General features: G+C 43.7%; 1 protein-coding gene across 2 annotated transcripts in view; it reads right to left on the reverse strand.

Annotated features, from left to right (window-relative positions):
• Nucleotides 1-22670, reverse strand: part of AP1AR (adaptor related protein complex 1 associated regulatory protein) — a 391174-nt gene that overhangs the window by 110964 nt on the left and 257540 nt on the right. Inside the window, exons 5-6 of one of the 2 annotated variants that reach the window (XM_069630653.1) lie at nucleotides 19352-19448; nucleotides 1335-1433 (exon numbers count right to left, since the gene is read on the reverse strand). In XM_069630653.1, the coding sequence (XP_069486754.1) occupies nucleotides 1335-1433; nucleotides 19352-19448 (196 nt within the window). The remainder of the gene's footprint in view (nucleotides 1-1334; nucleotides 1434-19351; nucleotides 19449-22670) is intronic. The other variant, XM_069630654.1, reaches the window with a different exon arrangement.

Here is a 22670-nt window from a genome sequence, read left to right on the forward strand (position 1 = left end):
TGAATGCGTCGCAAAGCATTCAAGTGCAAACCATGTCAACATAGCTGCCATGTATTTAGACTTCAATTCAACTCCAAATTTTATTTTGCTTTGTACTCATTTGGTTTACCATGAGTTTCCCTACTTCTGGAAATATATTGTGACAGGTAATGCTGCAGCAGTTGTAAAGGCAAATTACCCTATGGCCCATTTACCTGAAGACACTCCTTCGTTTCATGCCTCATCTCCGGATCTATAACTGCATCCATTCTTGAATCTGTGACAAGTCATCAGCCATTTTAATGGGCAACTGGGTTTGCTGCAGTCGGTGGATGCCATCTTCTTAAATCTCACTCATCACCAGGGGGTGGAATATTATCAACAAGTTCCTTCCTGGCCCTTCGTTAGACACCTTGTACCATGGAGGTTAATCAAATGCCCCAATTCCTCTCAGTACACATTTATGCAAGCGGTGAGAGAGCAGCTCATTAAAGTCTGCAGCAGCCCCACTAGTGAACCATTTTTTGACAGGGAGAAAAAGAGAAAGTGTATCAAAACAGTTCCTTTCCTGATCCTTTAAAAGGAGAAACTGCAGCAAGGATGCAGAGGCAGGCTGGGAGTAATCCGGCATGCAGATGGACAGGCATGCAGAGGAACATGCATGCATAGAGGTGCATTTGAAAGCTACCTCATCAGTCCAAGCTGAACGCGGACCCCATGAATAGAAAGGAGGGTAGGATCAAAGGGGAATATATATCCTAGGTCCATTTCATGCTGGAAACCAGATTCCAATCACAATGAAGAAACCATACAGGAATTATCAGAATGTTTCCAATATTCAATTTAATTACAGAGAGTGCATATCAGGTAGGCAACTGCATTCAAAACAACAATTGCACAATGAATGTCATTTCAAAAGACAAACTCTTTGTGTGTGGGAGTTGGTGAGCAACAGACTCGAAGTGTTCCGAAAGGAAAAACAGTGCATTCATCAGTGCAGCAAACTGCACTCTTTCAGAAAACAGACAGTATTTGTCTCTCTGGGACAAAACACGCCAATTGTTTCAAACCTCAAAGCCAACATAGTAAAGGAGCTTTTTCTCCATCCATGCTCAGACACTGGATTTGATCTTTATCATAAAGACACATGACAATCGTTAGGAAGAACATACAGTAGACTTGTTAAAACATTAGCTGTGCCGCTCATGTTTCTTCCAGCGCACATTTTCAGATTGTATGCTGGTTAACATTACGTTACGGTTAGAACATTGTGTTAGAAAACAGACAGCATTTATAAATAACACAAAACACATTGAAATATAGTCTAATGCCCTGTGGGGTCTGCATCCCCTCACCTCCAAGAGCCTTTTCTGCTTTGTTGCCCTGGCGGCCTCACGCTGTGCAGCATATAAAGCCTCCTCTTCTAGTCTCAACTTCTCCTCTTGTAAGGCTAACTGTATATGAACAAAACAATAAGGGTTAACCAAATCAGAACCTGTCTGGCTGACCTAATGTATATATCTAAATATAAAAAACAAAGGAAACTTAAAGTAACAGAAAGAAATCATATATAACAAAAATACAAAATTGTTGTCAGGGAGTTTAGTCGTTCATAAACGGGCACAAATTACTTTTCAAATCAGTAAATACAAAATTATAAGTCTAATCAGTGCTTCGTTTAGGTTCATGAGTTCATCAAACTACTCAACTGATAACTATACAGGCATTTAATAAATGTATGAATAGAAAGAAGACATTGAAAACTGGCACCTTCAATAGGCTTTTGATCTACTGGGCGTAAAGAGGGGTCCGGACACCCTACATTAACTGCTGGGTTGAAGGCAGTGTTGGTCAGCTGGCCACAAGTCATGTTGATCATCTTTTGCCTATTCCCCTTGGTCTTCATCAATATAATTCAAGAGGCTAGTCTGCAAGGGGCTATTCTGGCATTGTCCCTCTACTACCTGATGTAATACAACTTACCCTAAAAATGCAAACATTTTAGTTTGTAGCTAAAGTCTAGCTTATATTTATAGCTGGGGCTCTGCCACGACCACCGATGGGACACCCTCGTCTGTCTTCTTAATCCCGGTCCTTTCACGATGAAATGATTCTTAAGCCAAGACATGAATTCCTTGACATCCATTCCAGAATATAAGAAAATGAGATGGTTTAGACCCCATTGGCCTATTCAGTCTTCCCTTTATTAATATTTACCTCCTCCTATTCTACCTGCGTCAGCACAATTATACATAACTCTTCCGCTAAAAGACTGGCAAGTGAAAAACTAGGTCAAGCACATACATCATTGAAGAAAAGCGTGCACTCTAGACAGGCTTAGAATACATTGTGGTGGAGTGAGTAACTATGGGGCAGGATCGTAGCTATACTGCATTGCAGAACAAAAAAGCAACACTTATTATTTGGTTGCTGATTGATCCCTGAATCTCCGGTGCAATTGGAGTCAGGAAATGTACCATGTCACAACAGCATCCACCACCAGTTCACGTGTGCATTGTTGAATAAAGGCAAGCCCTGCGTACTACAGGCACTGCAGTCACTAAAATATCTTGTGTGGCATACATTTCTGTGTTGTGTGCATTATCTATTACTGTAGAGGGCTACTAGCGCTGGATCCTGGGTAAGGACTGTCACCCCTCCCAAACCACTGGCGACGAGGGCAGAGAGCACAGACATTTTAGCCCACATTCAGCTCTGTGATTTCCCTTTCCAGTATAGAGTACAGGGTGGCTGGCTCTCATGCCGTCGTTGCAGAAATGCACCTGCTCTCTCTCTCACTCTGATGACATTGCAGAGTGGTGGCTAGCAGGGCACCAGAAGGGCTTGTGCGACCAACCCAGAGCAGTTTCACTGCACACAACCTCACTTTCAAGATTCTATGTGATGGTTAGTGTTATCCCCACACTGACGAGCATGTACGACTTCAATCAATAAAGTTTGTTTTGAATTATTGCAATCAATACAACATAACAGTGAATCACGTTCATAGCAAAAACAACCATAACATCCATCCACATAACCTAATCATATAAAAAAAACACTAGTTAGCTTGACTAAAAAGTACAGATATAAACAAATAATTCCCCAGCAGCAAGGATAGTTATAAAATGGTATCAACATGCATTTCATTGTCACTCCATGCCAATAGACTAAAAAACACGCCTCCCCCATCCGTTTACCTCTCCTTAGCCATGCTTTCTTCAGAATAGCCATGCTTTCTTCAGAATGCAAGCCAGGGCGAAAGTAACCACCACATTTATTGAGCTTAACAGGATCATCACTGCAGGTTGGTAGTGCCTTATTCCACTGTCTCAGAGTACTGTGCCAATTCCAAGGAGATTGCTGCCTCCCCATTTGGGACTAGGGAGGTGAGACATTAATATCTCCTAAGGGACAGCGTAAACGTGACTCCTTCTAGAGGAGACTCTTCCATAGAGGAGAGAGACCCCACCAGCGGTATATGTCAGTTTCCCCCCCCAACCCCCTCAGGCACTAGCACCTTTGTAGGGTATGTAGGAGCTGGGTTTTGCGATGACTATGTACACCTTTTACTATGGCTGACTTGGCTTATGACCCTAAGTATTTCAAATCTCCTGTACAGACGAGAGACAAGTGAACCAGCCCACTGGAGGAACGCCCCTAGAACAGAATCACAGGGGGGGCGGGGAAGGCCCTGCAGAACCTAACCGCGTCAAAGACACCGAAGGAGGTATGGCCAGAGAGACAGAACAGTTTTGGCGGGCAAGACCATGACGAGCACCTGGAGGGTGCAGCAAGATTCAGCTAATGGCCAGCCGGAGCAGCCGTAGAGAGGCTGCGAGAACAAGGGAGAAGAGCCTTGAAAGGCAGACATGGATTCCATGTGAAAAGTCACATAAGTGACTCCGCACACACCGAGCAACGAGAACGAATGGGAAGAGTCCTGCAAGGCAGACGCAGGGCCTAGCTAAAAAGTTGCATAAATGACATTGCAGCGAGAGGAGAGCTGACCAATCAATGACAGAGTCGGGTACACGTTGGCCCAATTGGCGAGGGAGGTGAACAAAAGGAGAGAAAAGGGGAAAATAAACTAGAGTGAAGAAACAGGAAGCATACCCCATAGGAGAGGAGTGAGAAGGGGAAAATGCCCAGAACACAAAGACTAGGAAGACCCCAGAGTGGCGAGTAAGAAGAACTCCAGAGTGGGGAGAGACTGAGAACACCCCAGAGTGGGGAGTGAGAAAGAAGAAAGCTCCTCAGTGGTGAAAGACGGAGCACCCCAGAGCAGGGAGGAAGAAAGACTGAAATAATCTCAGAGTGGGAAGAGACAGAGACCTGGGCTGGAACATTGAATTATTAAGTCGCATCACCCTGATCTCAAGTCAGTTGATCTTGAAACTCCAGCGACCACTTGCACCCTATTAAAGATCTGAGACCCAGAGCACGTCCCTCTGAGCCCAGGTTTTCTGACAAACTGCTGTCTCTTCGCCTCTTGTGTAGGCAATCGGAACACAAATGGAAATATAATGCAGCTACAAAAACAATCCTTCTATCTAGCTTCGGTCACGTGCCATAAAGCGATTCATGCCGACAAAAGCACCCGTTTTTCTTCTCACATTGAATGCTCCATTAACCACTCTAAGGAGCTGCGAAAGATTGTGCGCTCTCCGTCTACTGTTCCTCTGAACCTATTATCACTCCTTCCCAAAAGCTTTGCAATGATCTGTCCGCTTTCTTTGTTGACAAGATTGACAGAATTTGCTCTGCCATTTCGTCCTCTGGACCTATAGTATCTCTCGCCATGCCTACAGTGACCACTTCTTTATCCACCAGTCAGTGGTCCACTTTTCCAAATTGTTCAATGGATGTCGTCTCCAGGGCCATTACTAAGTTAAAGTCCATATCTCCTATAGATACCATTCCTCTCGATACTCTGAAGGAGATCCTGCCTCAAATTTTGTCTCTGCTTAATGAAGCAGTTAATTCCTCCTTTTAAATGGGGCAGATCCCAACAGCACTTGAGCATGCCACAGTGATACCCTTATTAAAGAAGCCTTCACTAGATCCCCTTATTCCTGCTAAGTACCATCTCATCTCCTTGCTCCCTTTCCTTATGAAGCTTCTTGAAACCTTGCCTGGCCCACTCGTTACTGATTTTCTTGAGGAATCTCTTTTTTCTATCCTTCGCAATCTGGTTTTAGACCCGGGAGATGAACAGAGAGCGTGCTAGTCTCTGTTATGGATGATCTTGCCTCCATACGGGATAAGGGTGGCGTGGGGGCATTGTTACTGGACCTCTCTGCCGCCTTTGATACAGTCGATAATCCTAGCTTGGTCGGCTGCCTGACGGAGGCGGGCCTCGCTGGTACAATTCTCTCATGGTTCTCCTCCTTTCTCTCAGGTTGCTGCCAAAATCTTTCCATTCCCCCTTTTTGTTCCAAGTCTATGATGCTCAATTGGTCTACCATCTTTCCTAAGCTGTTTAACACATACATACAGCCAGTGACTAAACTCATCTTTTGCCATGGCATTTGTTGTTATTCTTATGCAGACAACACTCAGATTCGGGTTCCTCTAGATTTGTAGTCATTGGAATCAGCCAATAGGTTTAGTGGCTGTTTAAGGGCTTTGGGCGAATGGATGGGCGATTAGTGGCTCAAGTTGAATGGCGATAAGACTGAAGTGATAGCGTAGGCCCCCCTTCCGTGTTGTCCTATTGGATCCCTGATTTTTGGCCTTCGACTCTTGGTCCCTTTCCTTCCCCAGTCACGGTAGTCAAGGAACTGGGGGTGAAGGTCGCTGCTTCTCTGTCAATGCATTCTAAGGTTGGGCCAGTTTGTCAGCATGGCTATTTCCATCTTAAAATGCTCCGCAAGGTTTTCCCGCTGATCCCTGTCCAGCACCGGGGCCCAATGGTTTTTGCCCTGGTGGTTTCCTCCATGGACTACTGCAACGCTCTTCACTCGGCTAATGCTCTAATTGTCCCTATACCCAAGTTTAAACTGGGAGGATGCTCCTTTTTGCTTGCTCTGGCCATTTTATGAAACTCCCTGCCACGTGCTCTGCATGCTATTTCTACTCACCTATGTTTCTGTCACGCTTTGAAAACCTATCTTTTTTTTTAGGACTTTCTCTCCTTCTTCAGTAGCAGCACCAAGGTGCCTTTGGGTGTATATATCGCGCTTAAGAAATTACATTAACATAAGGAAACAACCTATATAGCTTTCAAGCACAACAAGAACCGTCTTTCTTGAACTTGAACTATGGGGAAAGGCCTAAAAAGGGACAGGGTTAGGGTCAGAAGCCAGTAGCCAACTATTCCAGTCTAATAGTTCCACCAAGTCTTTCTTTGTTGTCTTTGTGGTTTTCTTTTGGAAGTGGGGAAAGTTATTATTATCAGGATTTCAGACATAGGACTTTTATTGCTTTTAGACATCTTGACAAGCACCCCTTTGACTTGCCTTTGCTATAGAATAGGGCTTCTGCATGTAGATTTAGGGAAAGATTATTTGGAATTGACAAAATTGGTTGTCAGAGTCCTAATTCTAATATTTCACAGTACCAAGTAGCAATGATTCATTTATATCATTATATAGTGGACAGAACAAAACAGAATTAATCAAAGTCTAATATTCGGCACAAATACAGCATCTGTGTGCTTCCTCCGATTAATTCTCCGTCCATTAATAATGTTAACCCGGCTCTGTTAAGAAAAACCCTATGTTGAGTTAAAGTCAGGGGTCAAGTCCTAAAAATTAAAGTGGGGGGACTCAACAACAGACCAATGAGATGTGACCTCGCCAGAAACTATCATATCAAGGTGAGATATGCACATTTCATTAAATTGGCTTTGCATAACCACCCAAATTGCACAGAACAAATTGCATTTGCTTTTCATAAAATCAACACACACACAAAACCAAGAGAAGATATTTTCTTCTTAGTACTGTTTTTGAAAACGTTAAAAGGTGTGCATGTTTTAAACTCCAAGAACCAATGCAAATGTTTTCCCTGGGACCTGCAGTATCGAAATGGGACATTTCACCTTTAGTTATTTGTTATTCTTCATCAGGTTACATAGTGCAGTGGTGAAGTGCCCGGTCTACAAACCGACAAAGTGGTTTGATCCCGGAGGTCAGCTTTAATTCATACATTTAAAGAGGACATTCAATGTTTCACATTTTAGCTGGGGGGGACTGAGTTCCCCCTCTGAATAAAGTGGGTGGACTTCGTCCCCCTGCGTGTACCCTCGACTTGAGCCCTGGTTAAAGTTACTTGAGAAAGATATGCTGCTGGCCCGTTAGATGGCGGAAACACAATGAATACTCTTAACTGTGGTTTCAAGACCATTTACTTTTCTTTAATTGCAGTGGCTTTATTTGTAACTTTTTCTTAGAAATGTTACCAATAGTTTCTGGATTCTTGAAATACGAGGCTAGTGATCATTTGTCTAGCAAGAACTTAAAATGGGTTAACCAGCCTACTTGGTGGATTCCATCAGATCTTTTGTTAATGCGCCATGTTGGCAGGCCCATGATGCCTGCCATGCTTGAATCGGTCTTAGAAACATTGTTGCAGTTAAATAAGTAGTGGCAGTTTTAAGGTGGACTCAAATTGGGGTTGAAGGAAGAACCATTAGAAAATGAGTAAGGAAGTAGTTCTCCAGTTTTTGGAGACGCTAGCCCTTCGTGTAGCCCCATATCTCGCAACCATAAGAGCTTGCAGGGATTGCTTTACCCCTGTAGATAGTTAACATATGCTCTACCCAGGAATGTTGCAAGGGCCTTGCAACTTTGCATGACTTCTAGCGACAGGGTGCATAGTGGCAAACCTGTTCTGGGATCCGCTTATACATTGGTCCTGAAAAGAATGGTGAACTTTGTTTCATAATAGTCAGAGCGGACACATGGACATGGCACACCATGCACTTGCTCCTCTGCACGCCATTGCCCAAATTAGTGACCATCACGGATAGGTTGAGGATGACCCAGTACACTCCTCTTCCTCTGCACTTTCAAACAGGAATAGCAGACCCTTAGGCCTATACACGAATGAGCTCATACAGCCTCCCAGGGATCCCTGGTACCTGCATTTAATGCAAGTGGAACCACAGGTTCCCAAGGTCAATGGTGGGATGAATGGATTGAATGGGTGGACATGTTTTTTGCAGCAACGTGTGATACCAGAAATTTGGCAAAGATGCCCATTTGACTCTTCTTTTGCAGGAGGGGGAGGACCATAACATTTTCAAAACCATGACAGTAGGCGATTACCTATGCAACGTCGATGCCCTCAACACCTTTGCATCAAATGGTCATGTCGTGGACCTTGCAAGATGTGGAAGACTAAATACGAGGTCAGCACTCACTGTTTCTCTACCAAATATTGTGGGAACTTTGCATCTCGTTGCAACGGATCCTAGTACAGGGAAGGTCCCCTGAGCTGGCTGCCACAAAACCTCACCATATGGTAGAAGCTATGAAGTTGCATCAAACGGAAGAAGTGAAAGCAGTCAAATCCTGTTTGAAGCATAGAGGTTGAATTGTAAATGGAAGAGGCCATTCATGCAACATGGCACAGAGAGCAGAACTGGCACCTAAATCCCCTTCCGAGTCCTGTTTGGGTTTCCAACCCATATCCAGGGTGCCCAGCAGCACGGCAGGTGCGATAGATATGTTCAAAACCTAATCACTTCACAATGTCATGCAGGTTGCCGCCGTAACTGCCTGCTATCCATGCCAGGACTATGACAGACCAGGATCACTGTCATGACCAGGAAACTCTACTGAAGTGGCCATACTCAAGGAATAGGATAATTTGGAAGAAGTCTTCATCTCAGCGATATACTGTAAAAAGAAGGGAAGAAGGTGACAACCATGGCGTGATGTAACCACTCAGTCCCAACATGTTTTGGTCTTAACCGACACGAATACATTGGTCAATGTCATGCCAATCTCCATTTCTGTATCACATCTTCATCCAACAAGACCCAACGTGCAGCTCTTCACATAGGGTAAGAGCATTCCACAAACAAACACAACCTGAAAAGGAAGAAACACCAGCCACCTTCTATGTCATGTCAGAGGCACAAGAGGCACTACTTAGTTTCAATGCAACAGAAGAACCGGAGCCGTCACACTTTGCAGTTGGTGTGTATCAAAAGGGAGCCGATGCCATGAATATAAAGAACCTCTTTGAAGGTATTTGTTGCCTACAAGGTCAAGAAGTGCGCTTGCATGTAGGCTCCTCTGTGCAAGCCCTTGCGCTACGACACTGGCAGATCGCATTCAGCCCGAGGAAAAAGTACAAAATGAACTGGAAAAGCTAGAGACAGAAGAAATAATTCAAAATGTTACTGGACCCCCACCATGGGTATCCACAATTAGAACAGCAGAACAACCGAAGCAGCCTGAGGCTGTACTAATATGTGTGGTCATTCGGCCAAATAAGCCCATCAAGAGGGAGCACCATCCCACACATACCATCAGTGATCTCATCCTTCACTCAATGGCATGATGTCATTACAGTCTAAAAAATTGGACCTCAACGCCAGGGTCCCCCAACATAAACAGGTGTGATTCATCACTACACTCCCCTCTCATGTGGGGCTGTTCAGACCAAAGCTTTGGTGTCTCATGAGACACAGATGTATTCCAGCACACTGTACACATGTTGTCCTAGTGTTGAATGTGAGTGGGTGCTGAAAAGACTCACTGACTTGTCTCATCGCCCGGTGGTGCCCCAATCCCAGATGGTCAGAGTGAATAAAGGGGCTGAATAGCATGAATGATTGCTTGCTCAGGGCTACTGTGCCAAGGACAATGTAAATTGGTGAAATCTCGGCAGCCCCAACCAGCACAAAAGAAGCCAAGTAAACATTGACTGCATACACACTGGCAGTTGACATTTTCTTGCGCTTCATGGGTATCAAACAGATGGTACACAAGCCTTCTTGCAGGGGTTGTGGCGAAAGAGAAGGGAGATATTCAAAGCGGTGGATGGAGTGCTGCCAAGAGGGTCCAGGCTGGTGGCCCCAACCTGCGCTGATTCAGCAAGTAATACAAATTCTCCATATGCAACAACAGGGGGGCAAACAAGGCAAAAGCCTGAAGGAAAATTTAAGCAGTGGGTGGACATGTGTTGGCCAGCTGGACACAGTGTCAAACATTTATGTCTATGAAGCCACCCCGAACACCCTGGAAAGTTATTAGCATCAGCCTTGGGACAATATTCAAAATTGCATTGGACACATTCTCACTTGAAAATGCGCTGTGTCTCATCAACCTCAGCAGAGATCGTTATTCTTGGGCTGGTGGACCTGTCTGCAGCACATGGACTGCCCACGCTGGTCTGATCTGACAATGGAACTTAATTTGAAAGCTAGGAATTCCAGACATTTGGTAAGCCACTATAGAGTGGAGCACCATAGGTTTACTCCACGCTGCCCATGTGCAAAAGGAGCTATTGAACGATTCATGGGAACATTGAACAAAGCTTCCAGAACCGCTCATGAGAAAAGTTGCCCATTGGAGGGGGCTCTTACCTCCTTCTTGACAGCCTATTGGATGAAACACATTGCAACTGTTGTAGTGCCCGCATAAGACTTTCTCGCCAGGAAGGTAAGGTTCACTATTCCCGAACATGTCTTGAGACACATGCATAAAAATAGACGCAGGATCGGTGTATTAACAACAAAATGGTGTTGGTGCCAAGGAGAGCAAAAGAAGATGCCTCAAAGTACTAAACATACAGGTGGAAGAACACATGTTGATCCAGAATAGGTACCCAGCGGACAGCTTAGGTCTTCCTTTTGAAACAGCACCCTGGACACTAATGGGCACGAATGTGTCGATGGTCAAAGCAGTGAGGTCACTTTGTCACAGGAAATTGCAGGTTGTTTGAAAACTATCACCCAACCAGGGCGAAGATGGGAAGGATCAGCTGTGGGCAATCAGCACAAACAGAGACAATGGAGAAGCCATCATGGACCCAAGTCACCATCCTAGGTAGATCAGATTCGTGCAAATAGAAAAGAAGAAAGTGTTTCACCCTGCAGAGTACCAGCAGAGTTACTGGACGAACCAAACCGCATAATGCATCAAAAAGATACCCAATCATAATGAAAAGAAAGCCTCCACAGAAATTAAGGGACTACCTTATATAGAAGTAAATATCTAGTTGGTTAGAGGTTTATTATGAGTGAAACGCTATGTTGTGACACGGCACACTTTCTACATGAAGAGTCCACCAACAACAGTTAATTTGTGCATAGTGGAATAAAGGCAAGCACAGGTGTGAATGGGACAGCCTTTGTGGCGTATATCCCTGTGTCATGTGCATCAGCGGATACCTTTGGGGTCTACCAACATGGGATCTGGGGTAAGAGCAGTCATCCCTCCTCAGTGTCTCTCAAACAATGGGACTTTGCCGGACCCACATAAAACAAGATGTTGAAGTTATAATGCTTGTCTAAGAAGAGGACAAGCAACAACGACTGAGCCGCCATTAGTGGGTCCCTTCGGGACGAGTCAAAGTTGCCCGACCAAGTCATGGTGGCATTCACAAGTCGCAGGAGATCTGTGCATTGTCAGCTCACTGCAGATGTTCAGCATCGAGCCAAAAGTCAGCAGCACCAACACCTACTTTAAAAGACATTTTGTGAAAGAGGACCATACACCTAATAATGCAGAGATGCTTCCCCAAGAAAAGAAAATCGATCTGAAATAAATTATATATAAAATCGTAAAGCAAATTAGTGAATAGCTATTGCAGTTGTTTTTAAAGAAAAGGCTGCACAAAAACAGGGAAATAAGCTGGCTGGTGGCACCCTCTCTTTTAGTCCCTGAATGGAAGGGTAGATGGAAGAGACGCATCAGCTGATCTGCCACACATATCAAAACTCCCCAACACCATCATAGAAGTAGGATCCACCAAGTTTGCCCATTGCATGCTTGCATCCTGGCACTTGTAGGCCGATACTTGCAATATGAAAAGAAACAACAAATCCCAGCAGACAATGGAAAATAATTAATTAAAAAATTAGTTCTGGCTCAAGGTGTCGCAAATGGAAAAGGGGAAACTTGGGGTTTTACCCTAAGTGGCCCAGGGAAATCCAGACATGGGCCCCTTGCTCACTGTGCTTAGAGAGGCACCGCTTCACCTGACTCATGAGACGATTAGGCCGAAACACGTGTCCGAGGTTGCTGATGGTACTCTTGTTCAGAGGAGAATTGCCTAGCATTTCGTTGCTGGATTTCCCTTGTGGGTGGGACAAAGACTGATATGCAAATGGTTACTTCTCCTCTATGAAGGATACAGTAAGCTAAATCGTGGTTGTAGACCCTCCTGTATGGACAAGCTTCCATAAAACATCCCTGGCACAGTATAGCTGGCAGCAGGCAGATTTGGATATGATCATAGTAGAATAACCCAAAAAACTCCACCTTCACCTTCCTTTTCAGGGTTCTCAGCATTTTAGCCCACATACAGAGGAGGTTATGAACAAATTAGTAGAGCATAGTGATCCGGGCTACCAGAAGGTTGATCTTTAACCAGAGCACTTCCCTTACTTCCACAGTTGTGATATCATATGGACCTTCCATTAAGGGGTAGAGCTTGTTGTCAGTGATCAGTCTACATCAGCAAGTCTGACCATCCAACCCCAGGTTCAAAGCCAGGCACATCACCTAAACTGGGACCATGCCATCAACACACTTCTTCAAAGTCCAGGTCTCCCTTCCTTTATTTGGGGGAGAGAAGAGGCAGACAAGAGGGGGCGGGATGGGGATTAGGGGTACAAGAGGCCAGTGAAGCCTGTATGCAATGTTTCCTCTGGTGCGACAAGGAGCTAGTCCGTTGACAATGTTCCCTCCATGCCAACAACGAGCACTGCATAGATTTCTTTCTTCAGGGCACATTCCCACTCAAGTTTGTTAACGTCCCACCAAAAGGGAGGCACTAACTAGAGGGATGCTAATGAACATGGGACCAGTGAGCCCAGTACCTTCAGGCGTTCACTCAATTCTGTTCCAAGTGATACAATGGTGAAGAAATTACACATTATTTGACCTACAAGCCTCAAACTAGTCTATCGTTTGCGCAAAGACAATCCCTCTGATAAAGGCTTAGGACATTGTAGTACCACTAGCTCTCCAGAATGCCTACTTGCACATTCCGATGCACAAAGAGTGGCAACATTTCCTCACTATTGCTCTAAACAGAGATTGTTTTCAGTTCTTCTCTTTGAACTTGCAACTTCAGCCACAGATTCTGGAGCGGTGCGGGTACTGTTGCATCTATGAGGTACCAGGGTTGTTCCCAATTTAGATGATTGGGTAACTGCTGCTGCTTTACCTTTTAAGGCTCAATCTGACGTTGTCCTCATTGCTGTCAACTGCAAAGATATGGTCCAATTGCTCATTGCTCAGTCTCTGCAGCTGTTCATTAAGGCTCTGGCAGGACTGCCAGAAGAGCGTTCCTGCCAGTGGATCTTATGTACAAGCTGCAGGTCTGGCTTTATTATCTGCTGAACGAGCACACTAGAGCAAGAGTGCATGCGTGTCCAGGATTGAGTGCATGTATGGGCTGAGTTGTATATGGGGCAAACATAGCTGTGAAACAATGGTGCGCTGAACAAAAAGGAGAAACAGCAATAGGCTACAGTAATATGGATACAATTGGGAAGGTATCTGGTCATTCCATCTAAAGCATTACCATTGAATGCCATTCATCGACAGAATTGCATCAAATAAATATGCATCAAATGCATGTTTTTTCAAGGTAATTTATAATGGGTTTTAAAGGGTAAAAAAGGGGGGGTTGGGGATACCCTCCATTTAAGAAAAAAAGGAAAAAACATGCATTCAATGGTCATTTTTTCGATGCATTTTTTTAAGATGGAATGGTCATTCGATGGTAAAAAATCATAACCAATTGGGAAAGCCTATTAAGGGTTAGCCTGTAAGGGGCGATGGAATAGAGAGGGTTACAGGCAGAAAATATAGGTATAAAAGGGAAAGTGGACCTATTCTTGGTCAATATGTTGGTGGATCTGCAGCTATGCTCCTCTGGAGATATATTTCTCCGGGTTTCACACCACCCGACCTTGAAGTCCACAGCCTGCATCTTCTCCAATTAATTCACATGGCAGCAGAGTCCAAAAGTCCAAGAGGTCTAAGAGTCCAAATATAGGAAAGAGGTGGCTAAATTTGAGTAAGTTAGTTCCCTGAAAACATATAGGAAGCTTGCAGTGGTTAGGGGCCAACTTAACACACTTGCAAAAAATAAGGAGGTGGCCCTCCAAGGACTAAAAGTCTATTCTACAAGCGTGGTATGTAATCGGGATCCCTGCTAACGAGGGTATTGAGAACCCAAAATAATAAAAACATTCATAAACACTATTAGACTGGGCATCCATCAGCAGCTTTACAAAGCTGATCTAGACAGGAATGAGCATCTTCAATACCTAAATGAGAGTGAACTACCGCAGCTCTCAGAGACTTGCAGGGACGTCATGCAAGGGCCAGTTGGAGAGACCGATATCTTTAAAGGAATTTATCAAATAAGGCCAATAAAAGCACAGGCCTGGATGGTTAAATCTCAGCGTTGTATAAAATATGCTCACATTGTAGCAACAATATTGGTGAGGCTGTTCAATACTTTTGGACTCTCCAGAGGCATGAATGTCATCAGAAAGCAATTCGAAGTCATGAAAAAACATGGAGAAGATTTTACAACCTAGTGTCCTCCCAGTGCTCTTACAAATAGTCTCTTGCAGGTCCCATTTCACTTTCTCACATTGTCTCAGATACATTTTATCTTATGTGCCACTCACTACCATAAACTACTACATGCTAAGGGTTATGAGAATCAAGACCCTTTGATTCAGAGAAATGGCTGCTTGACATATGAAGACCCATGCTACCCCATTCAAATGTCTTAATATGTAGGTGGGCAGGCTGAGTGCCATTTCAAATCTCACTCTTATTTGCTCAGGTGCTATGCCAAGTGGCCAGTTGGGACCTTTGTCCATCTGCAAAACGACAGCATTTGTTAGGCGTGCATCAGCTGGCTTGGGCCCGAATCCCTGGTTGTTACTCCCAGAAATCCTCCAAAGTGTCTCACACAAGATTTCTCGCACTCTGCACACAGCCACAGGCCAGAATGACATTAAATACAATTCCGCCCCAACCCTGCTCACCACTCATCTGGTTTTGGGGATGTTCCTTAACTTCAGTTTCAGAATGACAGAGTCCAGGCTGGGAGTGTGTCATGGTAAAATGAGGAGCAGGAAATACAAAAAGGCTGAATTTGTATCCCCCAAAGTGGCCCATCAAGCTGCGAGCACCACTCCATAGGTCTAAAGAGTTGATGTGCCTGCAGTAAGGTGAAGAGAAACATGCAGTCATTGATAAAGTAGGTGCTGGGCATAGGGTGGGTAGCCCTGAAACACTGTAATCTCAAGTTTGCAGTACTTACTGCCACTTAGTAGATACTGCTCTTTATCCAAGCTCCTAAGAAAGATTGGTGCCAAACCCAATTAAAACTGTAGATCTGAAGACTTAAGTGAGCAGCCCAGATTTGTCCACCACTTTCTTATTTGGCTGCAATGTGCCCTTTTCGTTGGCTAAGCAATGCTCAAACGTCGAACCAACAGGCGTTACAAATAAAAACAAGTCCAAAAATGGTTGGCATTTGACTGAGGGCTTAAACTATTATCACCCATGTGTGGCTGGTTCCATGGATTTTGCAAATGCAACCCACATGCAACTCTTCAGAACACAAATGTCAAGGATTGTGATCCATCTTATCACAAGGGCATTGCAGGGGCCTTACCCTTGGTGTCCCCTAGGCAAATGGGTAGAGCGCCTAATGGGAAATCTGTCTGTGTCTTGCACGTCTGGTCCTTCAGAGGTGGCAAAGGGTGCCTTGGAATTAGAGAGATTAGGGCTTCAGTTTAGAAGCTGCTCCATTCAGGAATCAAGTAGAACAGCGAAAAGAAAGATCCATGCCCGTCATAGGCAGCAGTTTGCAGCTCAGTGCGCTTAAAGTTCTTGGTCTCCAAAGGTCTGTGATCCTTGCATCATTGTTGAATTTCTGAGGGATTGTTTCCAATTAAACTAGGAGTTTCCTCTGCGCCAATGCACTGCTGTTAGTACATTAAGAAAGGGGAGTATGAATCATCAACAATCGAGTGCCAAGTCAGCAATTTGTTCCGTAGTTATGCCAACTGTAGGCTGCCCCATCTACTCCCCAGAGCCGCCTTGGAGGTTTTCAGGTATGCAGAAGTCCACCTTTGAGCCACTCCGAAAAAGTCCTTGTCTGTTTTGTCTGCCAAGGTGCTCTTTTCAGGGGAAATTACTGGTCAAAGAATGTGAGGTATAGGAGCCCTGTTAATCCATGAGCACCATTGACACGATTATTTTCCATTGTTAGATGCATTGTTTCTGTGTCAGTCCTTCATGAATGATCCTATCGAAAATGAATTGAGTTCTTCCCATTACCCAAATACATCTCCATTGTTGACGTGGACAGTTGTTCTGCCCGACTTTGGTTAACACACTATCTGGGTGTGCGTAATATCTCTTATAGAAGAGGATTGTGAATGGGGGAATTATGAACTACAGACTATGGAATGCGCGTTCCATATGCAACAAGTCCCACTATTAATTTACAGCTTCTATGTTTGAGTAAAACATGGCTTAACCCTAGCAATACCTCTATTCCCACCCTTCTTACTACTGGTTGTAGGGGTGGCACAGGCATTAGTTTCCATTCTTCTTGGACTCCTTCACCTTCAAATCTATCCCGCTTTTGAATATCAACTCTCCTTATTTTCAAAACTATCACTTTCCTTACCATCTACGGACCTCCTGGCCCTGCTACCACTTTCTACGATGACTTAGACTCTTTGCTGTCTCTTCCTCTTCCCGCTCCTTCCCCTTTTTTCTCCATGGGGACTTTAATCTCCATCTTTCATCCCCCTTTATCCCACTTCTTGAATGTTACTTTGTTTTCCCATATCTCTGGCTCACCACTTGTCTTGATTTTCTCTCCTCTTCCCCTTGACCTCTCGGTCTCTCAGTCTCTTCTAATCCAATCTACTCCTCTGATCATTTGTTATTTTCTTTTTCCCCTTACCTCTACTTCCCCCTCCTCCTACTAGTGCTTTTTCTTGTCGTGACATTCCTTCGGTCTCCTCTTCTCTTTCTTCTACCCATCCTTCTCGCTAGACATTGTCCACACTTCCCAGTGACACTGTATTCAAAACTCTACTACTCTTGACCTCTACCTGGCTGTGCCTTTTTCCCCTTCTGGCAAACCACCTTAACCTTGGATGACTCCTGGCCTCGGTTCTCTACGCTCCACTTTATGGAAAGCGTAGCGCCTTTGAAAGAAGACCTGTGCTTCGTCTGAAAACCCATTCTTCCTCTGATCAATTATTTTTGTCTGCACTTCATTGTTCATATGATGCTTCTCTCTTTGCTGCTAAAAAGCACTATTTGTATTCTCTTTTGCATCACCCGCACCACCTTTTTCAGGTTATTAATAAGATGCTTTGTCCCCCTGCTTCTGATCCTTCTGTCTCCTTCGCTATCCTCTTCAGACTTTGCTGACTTCTGATCTCCAATGTCAATACCCTACGCTCAGCACTACCTCACTCTGCTCAGCAATTTCCTTCTAGGACTAACGACTCATCCGCTCTTCTCCTTTTTTATCATTTATTCCTCTTTCGGACTCCGACACTACCTCCTTTCCAACCCGTTGCCACCTCACGGCCTCACCACTTGATACTTTACCATTTTCACATTCCTTCTTGTTACCCCTCTATCCTTGCAGTTGTGACATCTCTTTTTAACCTTTTGCTGTCCTCTTCCACCTTCCCTTCTTCCTTTAAGTATTCCTTAATTACACCTATCCAGGAAAAACGTTCTCTCAACCCTTTTTTCCTGTCCAACTATCGCCCTATCTCTTCTCCCATTTGTCACTAAACTTCGGGCAGGCGTTATACTCTCAAATCTCATCTCACCAGAATCTTCAATCTCTTCTCCTAAACCCTCTCCTCCATGTCACCAATTCTCTTCTGCACGCTTCAACAAATCATCTTCTATTCCTATTGATCTATGAGCGGCCTTTGACACAGTAGACCATCACACTATTTTCATCTCTGACCCTTCCCAATCCTTTTCCTCACATATTTCTCAAAATACTTGTACCCATCAATTTCTTCTCTTTAATATTTAAATTGTATGTCCTTATCTATCCTCTCACGCTACAAAACTACTCATCACCTCTGCTATTTTCTAACGACTGGGCTACTGCTTTGCTCTGCTCTTTGGACTTCTTCTCAACCCTCTGTTTGATTTTTAACTATGCCATTTGTCTTCTTTTCTCACACTCCTTGCTCTTCCATTACACCCTCTCTTCTTTCTATTTCCTTCTTTCCTTATGACCCGAGACTTCTTTTCCATTTTCTGTGCATAGTTTTCAAGTGCTACCATGGCCTTGCTCCCCCTTACCTTGAATCCCTAATTTTGATATATTACCCTTCAAGCTATTTTCGTTCCCAGCATCTAATCACCACTCCCAAACCTCCTTGTGCCCCTTCCCGTTTCAGTTTCTTCTCCCTTCTTGCCCCCAAATTTTGGAATGCCCCCCCCCCCCGGACATTCACGCCTCCCTCACTTCACATTTTCCGCTTCCGTCTTAATGCTCACTTCCTAACTGCTTTATCACCTTCACAATTTCTATCCTTGTGATTGGATTCCTCATTTTGTTGATGTTTGTACCGGTTTGCTCATTTTGTACAGCGGTCTGGTTAAGATGCTTTATGAATCTAAACAAAATACAAACACAAAATACAAATTGGCTGGATTTAAGCTTTTTCCTACGCATCGTTCTTGTAGAACTCTGTTCCTGCTCAGACTCTAGCTCTTAAGAAAGGCACTTAAACACAGCATTTCAGCCATATTGGGCTATGTTGAAGCGCTACAAACCACAAGCACAGTTGAGATAAAAATGGAGGTCACCTGTAGCGGGATGCTGCAACAACTATCTCTGAACAAGGAATCCATTTCTTACATTTCAAATATGCCATAAGTAACCACTTTGAGATGGTCTTTTAACAGCTCTTAATTTTCTAGCTAGGTGTACAAACAGAATCCATCTGAAAATGTGTTGGCATTAAAACCTGTATGCACTCAGTGCTTTTCCAGAACTACTGATGCTGCCATTAAAGAGAGGGCCCCTATGAACCGCAGGTAACCAGAGTTATACGTTTTGAATGTCCTACAAGGTGCATTTATGTTTAAAAATTCCAGATCCTTAAAACAACAGTGTATGCCAAAGACAAGAAGTCATCAGAATAGGGTACCTCAGCTTGGAGTTTTACATCAAATGTTTTCTGTTTTTCAGCAATAGAATCGTAGTGTCCTTGCCTCAGATCAGAGATCTCTTCTTCACTCAGAGGTCTGAAATTAGAAAGAAAACCACCATTGGCAAAGCCACAGCTTTGGCTTTCACATAATGAACATATTAATAGCACGACAAGGGCTAGTTTTATGGTGGAAATTCGCAACCGATATAGAGAAGACTATTTCGACCAGTTACTGCTCTCGTACCCTTGTTTCATATTGGGATTACAAAATCTTTATTGGGTACGAACCATACCTGAATTACATCGAACCAAAAATGGCATGCACACTCTTTTTGAACTATAAGGTGTCCTTCATCGCCTTCCCACACACATGTGCATGTCGCGAGACTGTCCAGGGATATTGTGAGATAACACCAACCCCAAAAGTAGGGGGCACTATGGCTTCTGCAGTGAAAGAAGGTAGTGCAATAAATACAATCCAATTACACGCAAAGGAATTTGTTTGCACCCTGTGATCAGGTAGTTGGTTTATATAAAATGATATGCACATTACTTCAAGGTAATGAATGCCAGTTGATACTTTACATGCGTTAGCAAATGGCACTCGCAACAGATGACTGAATGGACACATGGATGCATATTACTGCTTTTCATACATTAGAAAAATATTGGCCCTGGTAACAGATGCCTGAGGAATAAAGAGATGATTATTAACGCTTTCCACACATTGGCACAGATCAGCACTATTGATATGAAGTATTTGTTCAATACAATTGCATACATGTCCTAACCACATGTTGCTGTGGCTTAGCCAGCCTTTTTCTTTTTACAAATAGAACAACATTGCTGGTCACTGTGAACGACTTGCTTTTTTTTTCTTTTCACTCAGTAAAACTTCTTTGGGGCAGTCCCTAATAAGGCCTTTGACATAACATTCACATATTATCTACTCACATATACACAAGACCCAACCAAAAATACAGTTAATGGAACAAATAAGTTCCTCTCAATCCGGTCAGGAGTACTGGGTTTTAGCTCAGCACTTTTGAAACACTTCTGGCTGCACTTTTAGTCACCTGCACTTCTCCTCTTCCCTGCACTTGCGCGATCTGTATGACAAGGCCTAGTAAGATCGTTGTTTTTGTCCTTCCTTTGTTTCCCCTCCTTGTCTTGTTGGGCCTAGAAACACTTGTGTACAGGCGCGTTATAAATGCCATATCATAGGATAAGAGTACAGCTGCACTAGTACAGGGCACAACCCTGCAACCCCCATCATTTTCTTAATGGAGCGGGGGCCATCCCCGCAACGCCGGTCCCAATAACCCCATCAATTATCCCCACTAATAATATTGCCTATGGAATTACCACACAACCATATATATGGCGTTATTATTGGTGGGGATAATATTACCCAACACTATCCCTTGACCCAAACTCTAAACACTAAAAACACACCAAGCAGAAAAAAAACACCAAAATAATCATCTAGAACGGCAATAAAAACTGTTGCTCACTCGCTGTGATACCGATTTGCCTTATGAAATGGCTGACGATATGTATGAATAGAATTTTTTAATTAGCTGAAACCTGTTTTTTTGAAAGAACAAAAACTTTCCTCTCGCTCATACGTTAAACAAGTCTCACTTTGAGTTGATAATACAACGCCTCGGCCAACAGATCCCCCATCCCCCAACGGATACCCCTCTCGGACACACTAACACGGATAGGAAACCGGCTCAATGGTCTGCAGCTATTTATCTGCGACAGTATGACTGTGACCAAACCCTAGTCCGTATGTCACCAGGCTCACTCTTCACACGCTCCTGCTGCTGCTTGACCAGAGAGAAATATTTCCCGAATCAGGCCGGAATGACTTGAAAAATCCCAAACGGGGCTGACAGAGCCTTCAAATGGAACACCAATCCCTCAGTCTCTTACACCCTGCTCCACAATCCTGTGCGTTTATGCCTTCGTCGGAACACCACACCATCTCAACCTGCATGGGGAACCAGACTAAACACAACAATATCTCCACAGCAGATAAAAAGTCCCCCCTTCTGGGGGTGAGGGGTGGGAGAAATGTACCATTACCTCCCATTTGACAGACTCCAAGCTAAAGGAGTCCAGCAAGGAAACAAAATGGAGGGAACAGGCATTTACATTTATAAAAAAATAATAATACCCTCTCCATTGAAAGACAGCACATACCTCGGAACAAGCACAAAGGACAAACAAACCACACAAACGAAAGAAAGGAAAATATAAGATTGAATCCACAACACTAAGTGGAAACTTCGACAAGACACACACACCTACACATAAATGAAGTCCATTGGCAAAGGTGCGAGGCACACCCCAAACACATTGCAAATTGCAGGCATATACACCAAATAAAGCAAATCTCACTTCTCATCTTTTTTCCAGATTACATAAACCATTGACGGACTATTTTAAACCAGCATCACATTAAGGATTACATAACTAACACACTGCCTTGGCTACATGCACATACAAGTGGGGATGTCTGCAACTTATACCCACACTGCCACAACACAAAAACAGTGATGTATAATTCCCTGTGACGAATTTACCTGAAACACAGATTTATTGACCTAAATATACAGGCTACCCCTGTAGCTATCAAAGCGCGGGAGGAGCTGGTCACGCTATATCTACTTATTTTTTTGGGCATGGATTACCAGGAAAACATTTTTTTTAAAAAACAATATATAATCAACCAGGTAGCTTGCTAACATCCCCGAATGCTTAACACGGGCTTAGCAAACTTATGCTGCCCAGGGCAAAGAATGTATACATAAATTTACCAATGCATCTGCACTTTAAGGTATGACGAAATATATGGTGCTTCAAAGTTACTGATTTTGCTAAATCCCCATGTATGGTTTTAATATCATGCAATGAGACTGTGGTTCTGGTTGTGATAGATACACATGACATTTAAAAAAAAAAGTAAACATTTTGTATCACTTATTTTATGATAGGTTTTATCTGTATTTATATTAATTAATCTGGCTTTGTTATAATGCATTAATTGTGCCTGCTGGCACTTTTTGGGATATGCCTAAATAGAGCATTATGACTGACATAATGAACATGTTTCTATGTTGTCAGATATACCATGATATACCAAGATATGCACACCATTTGCCAACACAACCCAATTCCCAGATTCTACCATCATTTGTCAGCTTTTGCCGCAATATTCTTCTGTGCTCATGGCATGACAGGTAGTTCTGTCATTAGCCACTGATTGCCATCACATGGCCAGTTCCTCGATTGCTGTGAGTTGTCAGGT

Source organism: Ambystoma mexicanum, chromosome 6q, assembly GCF_040938575.1.
Source record: "Ambystoma mexicanum isolate Mex_15411 chromosome 6q, UKY_AmexF1_1, whole genome shotgun sequence".
In the NCBI taxonomy this organism is placed as follows: Eukaryota; Metazoa; Chordata; class Amphibia; order Caudata; family Ambystomatidae; genus Ambystoma; species Ambystoma mexicanum.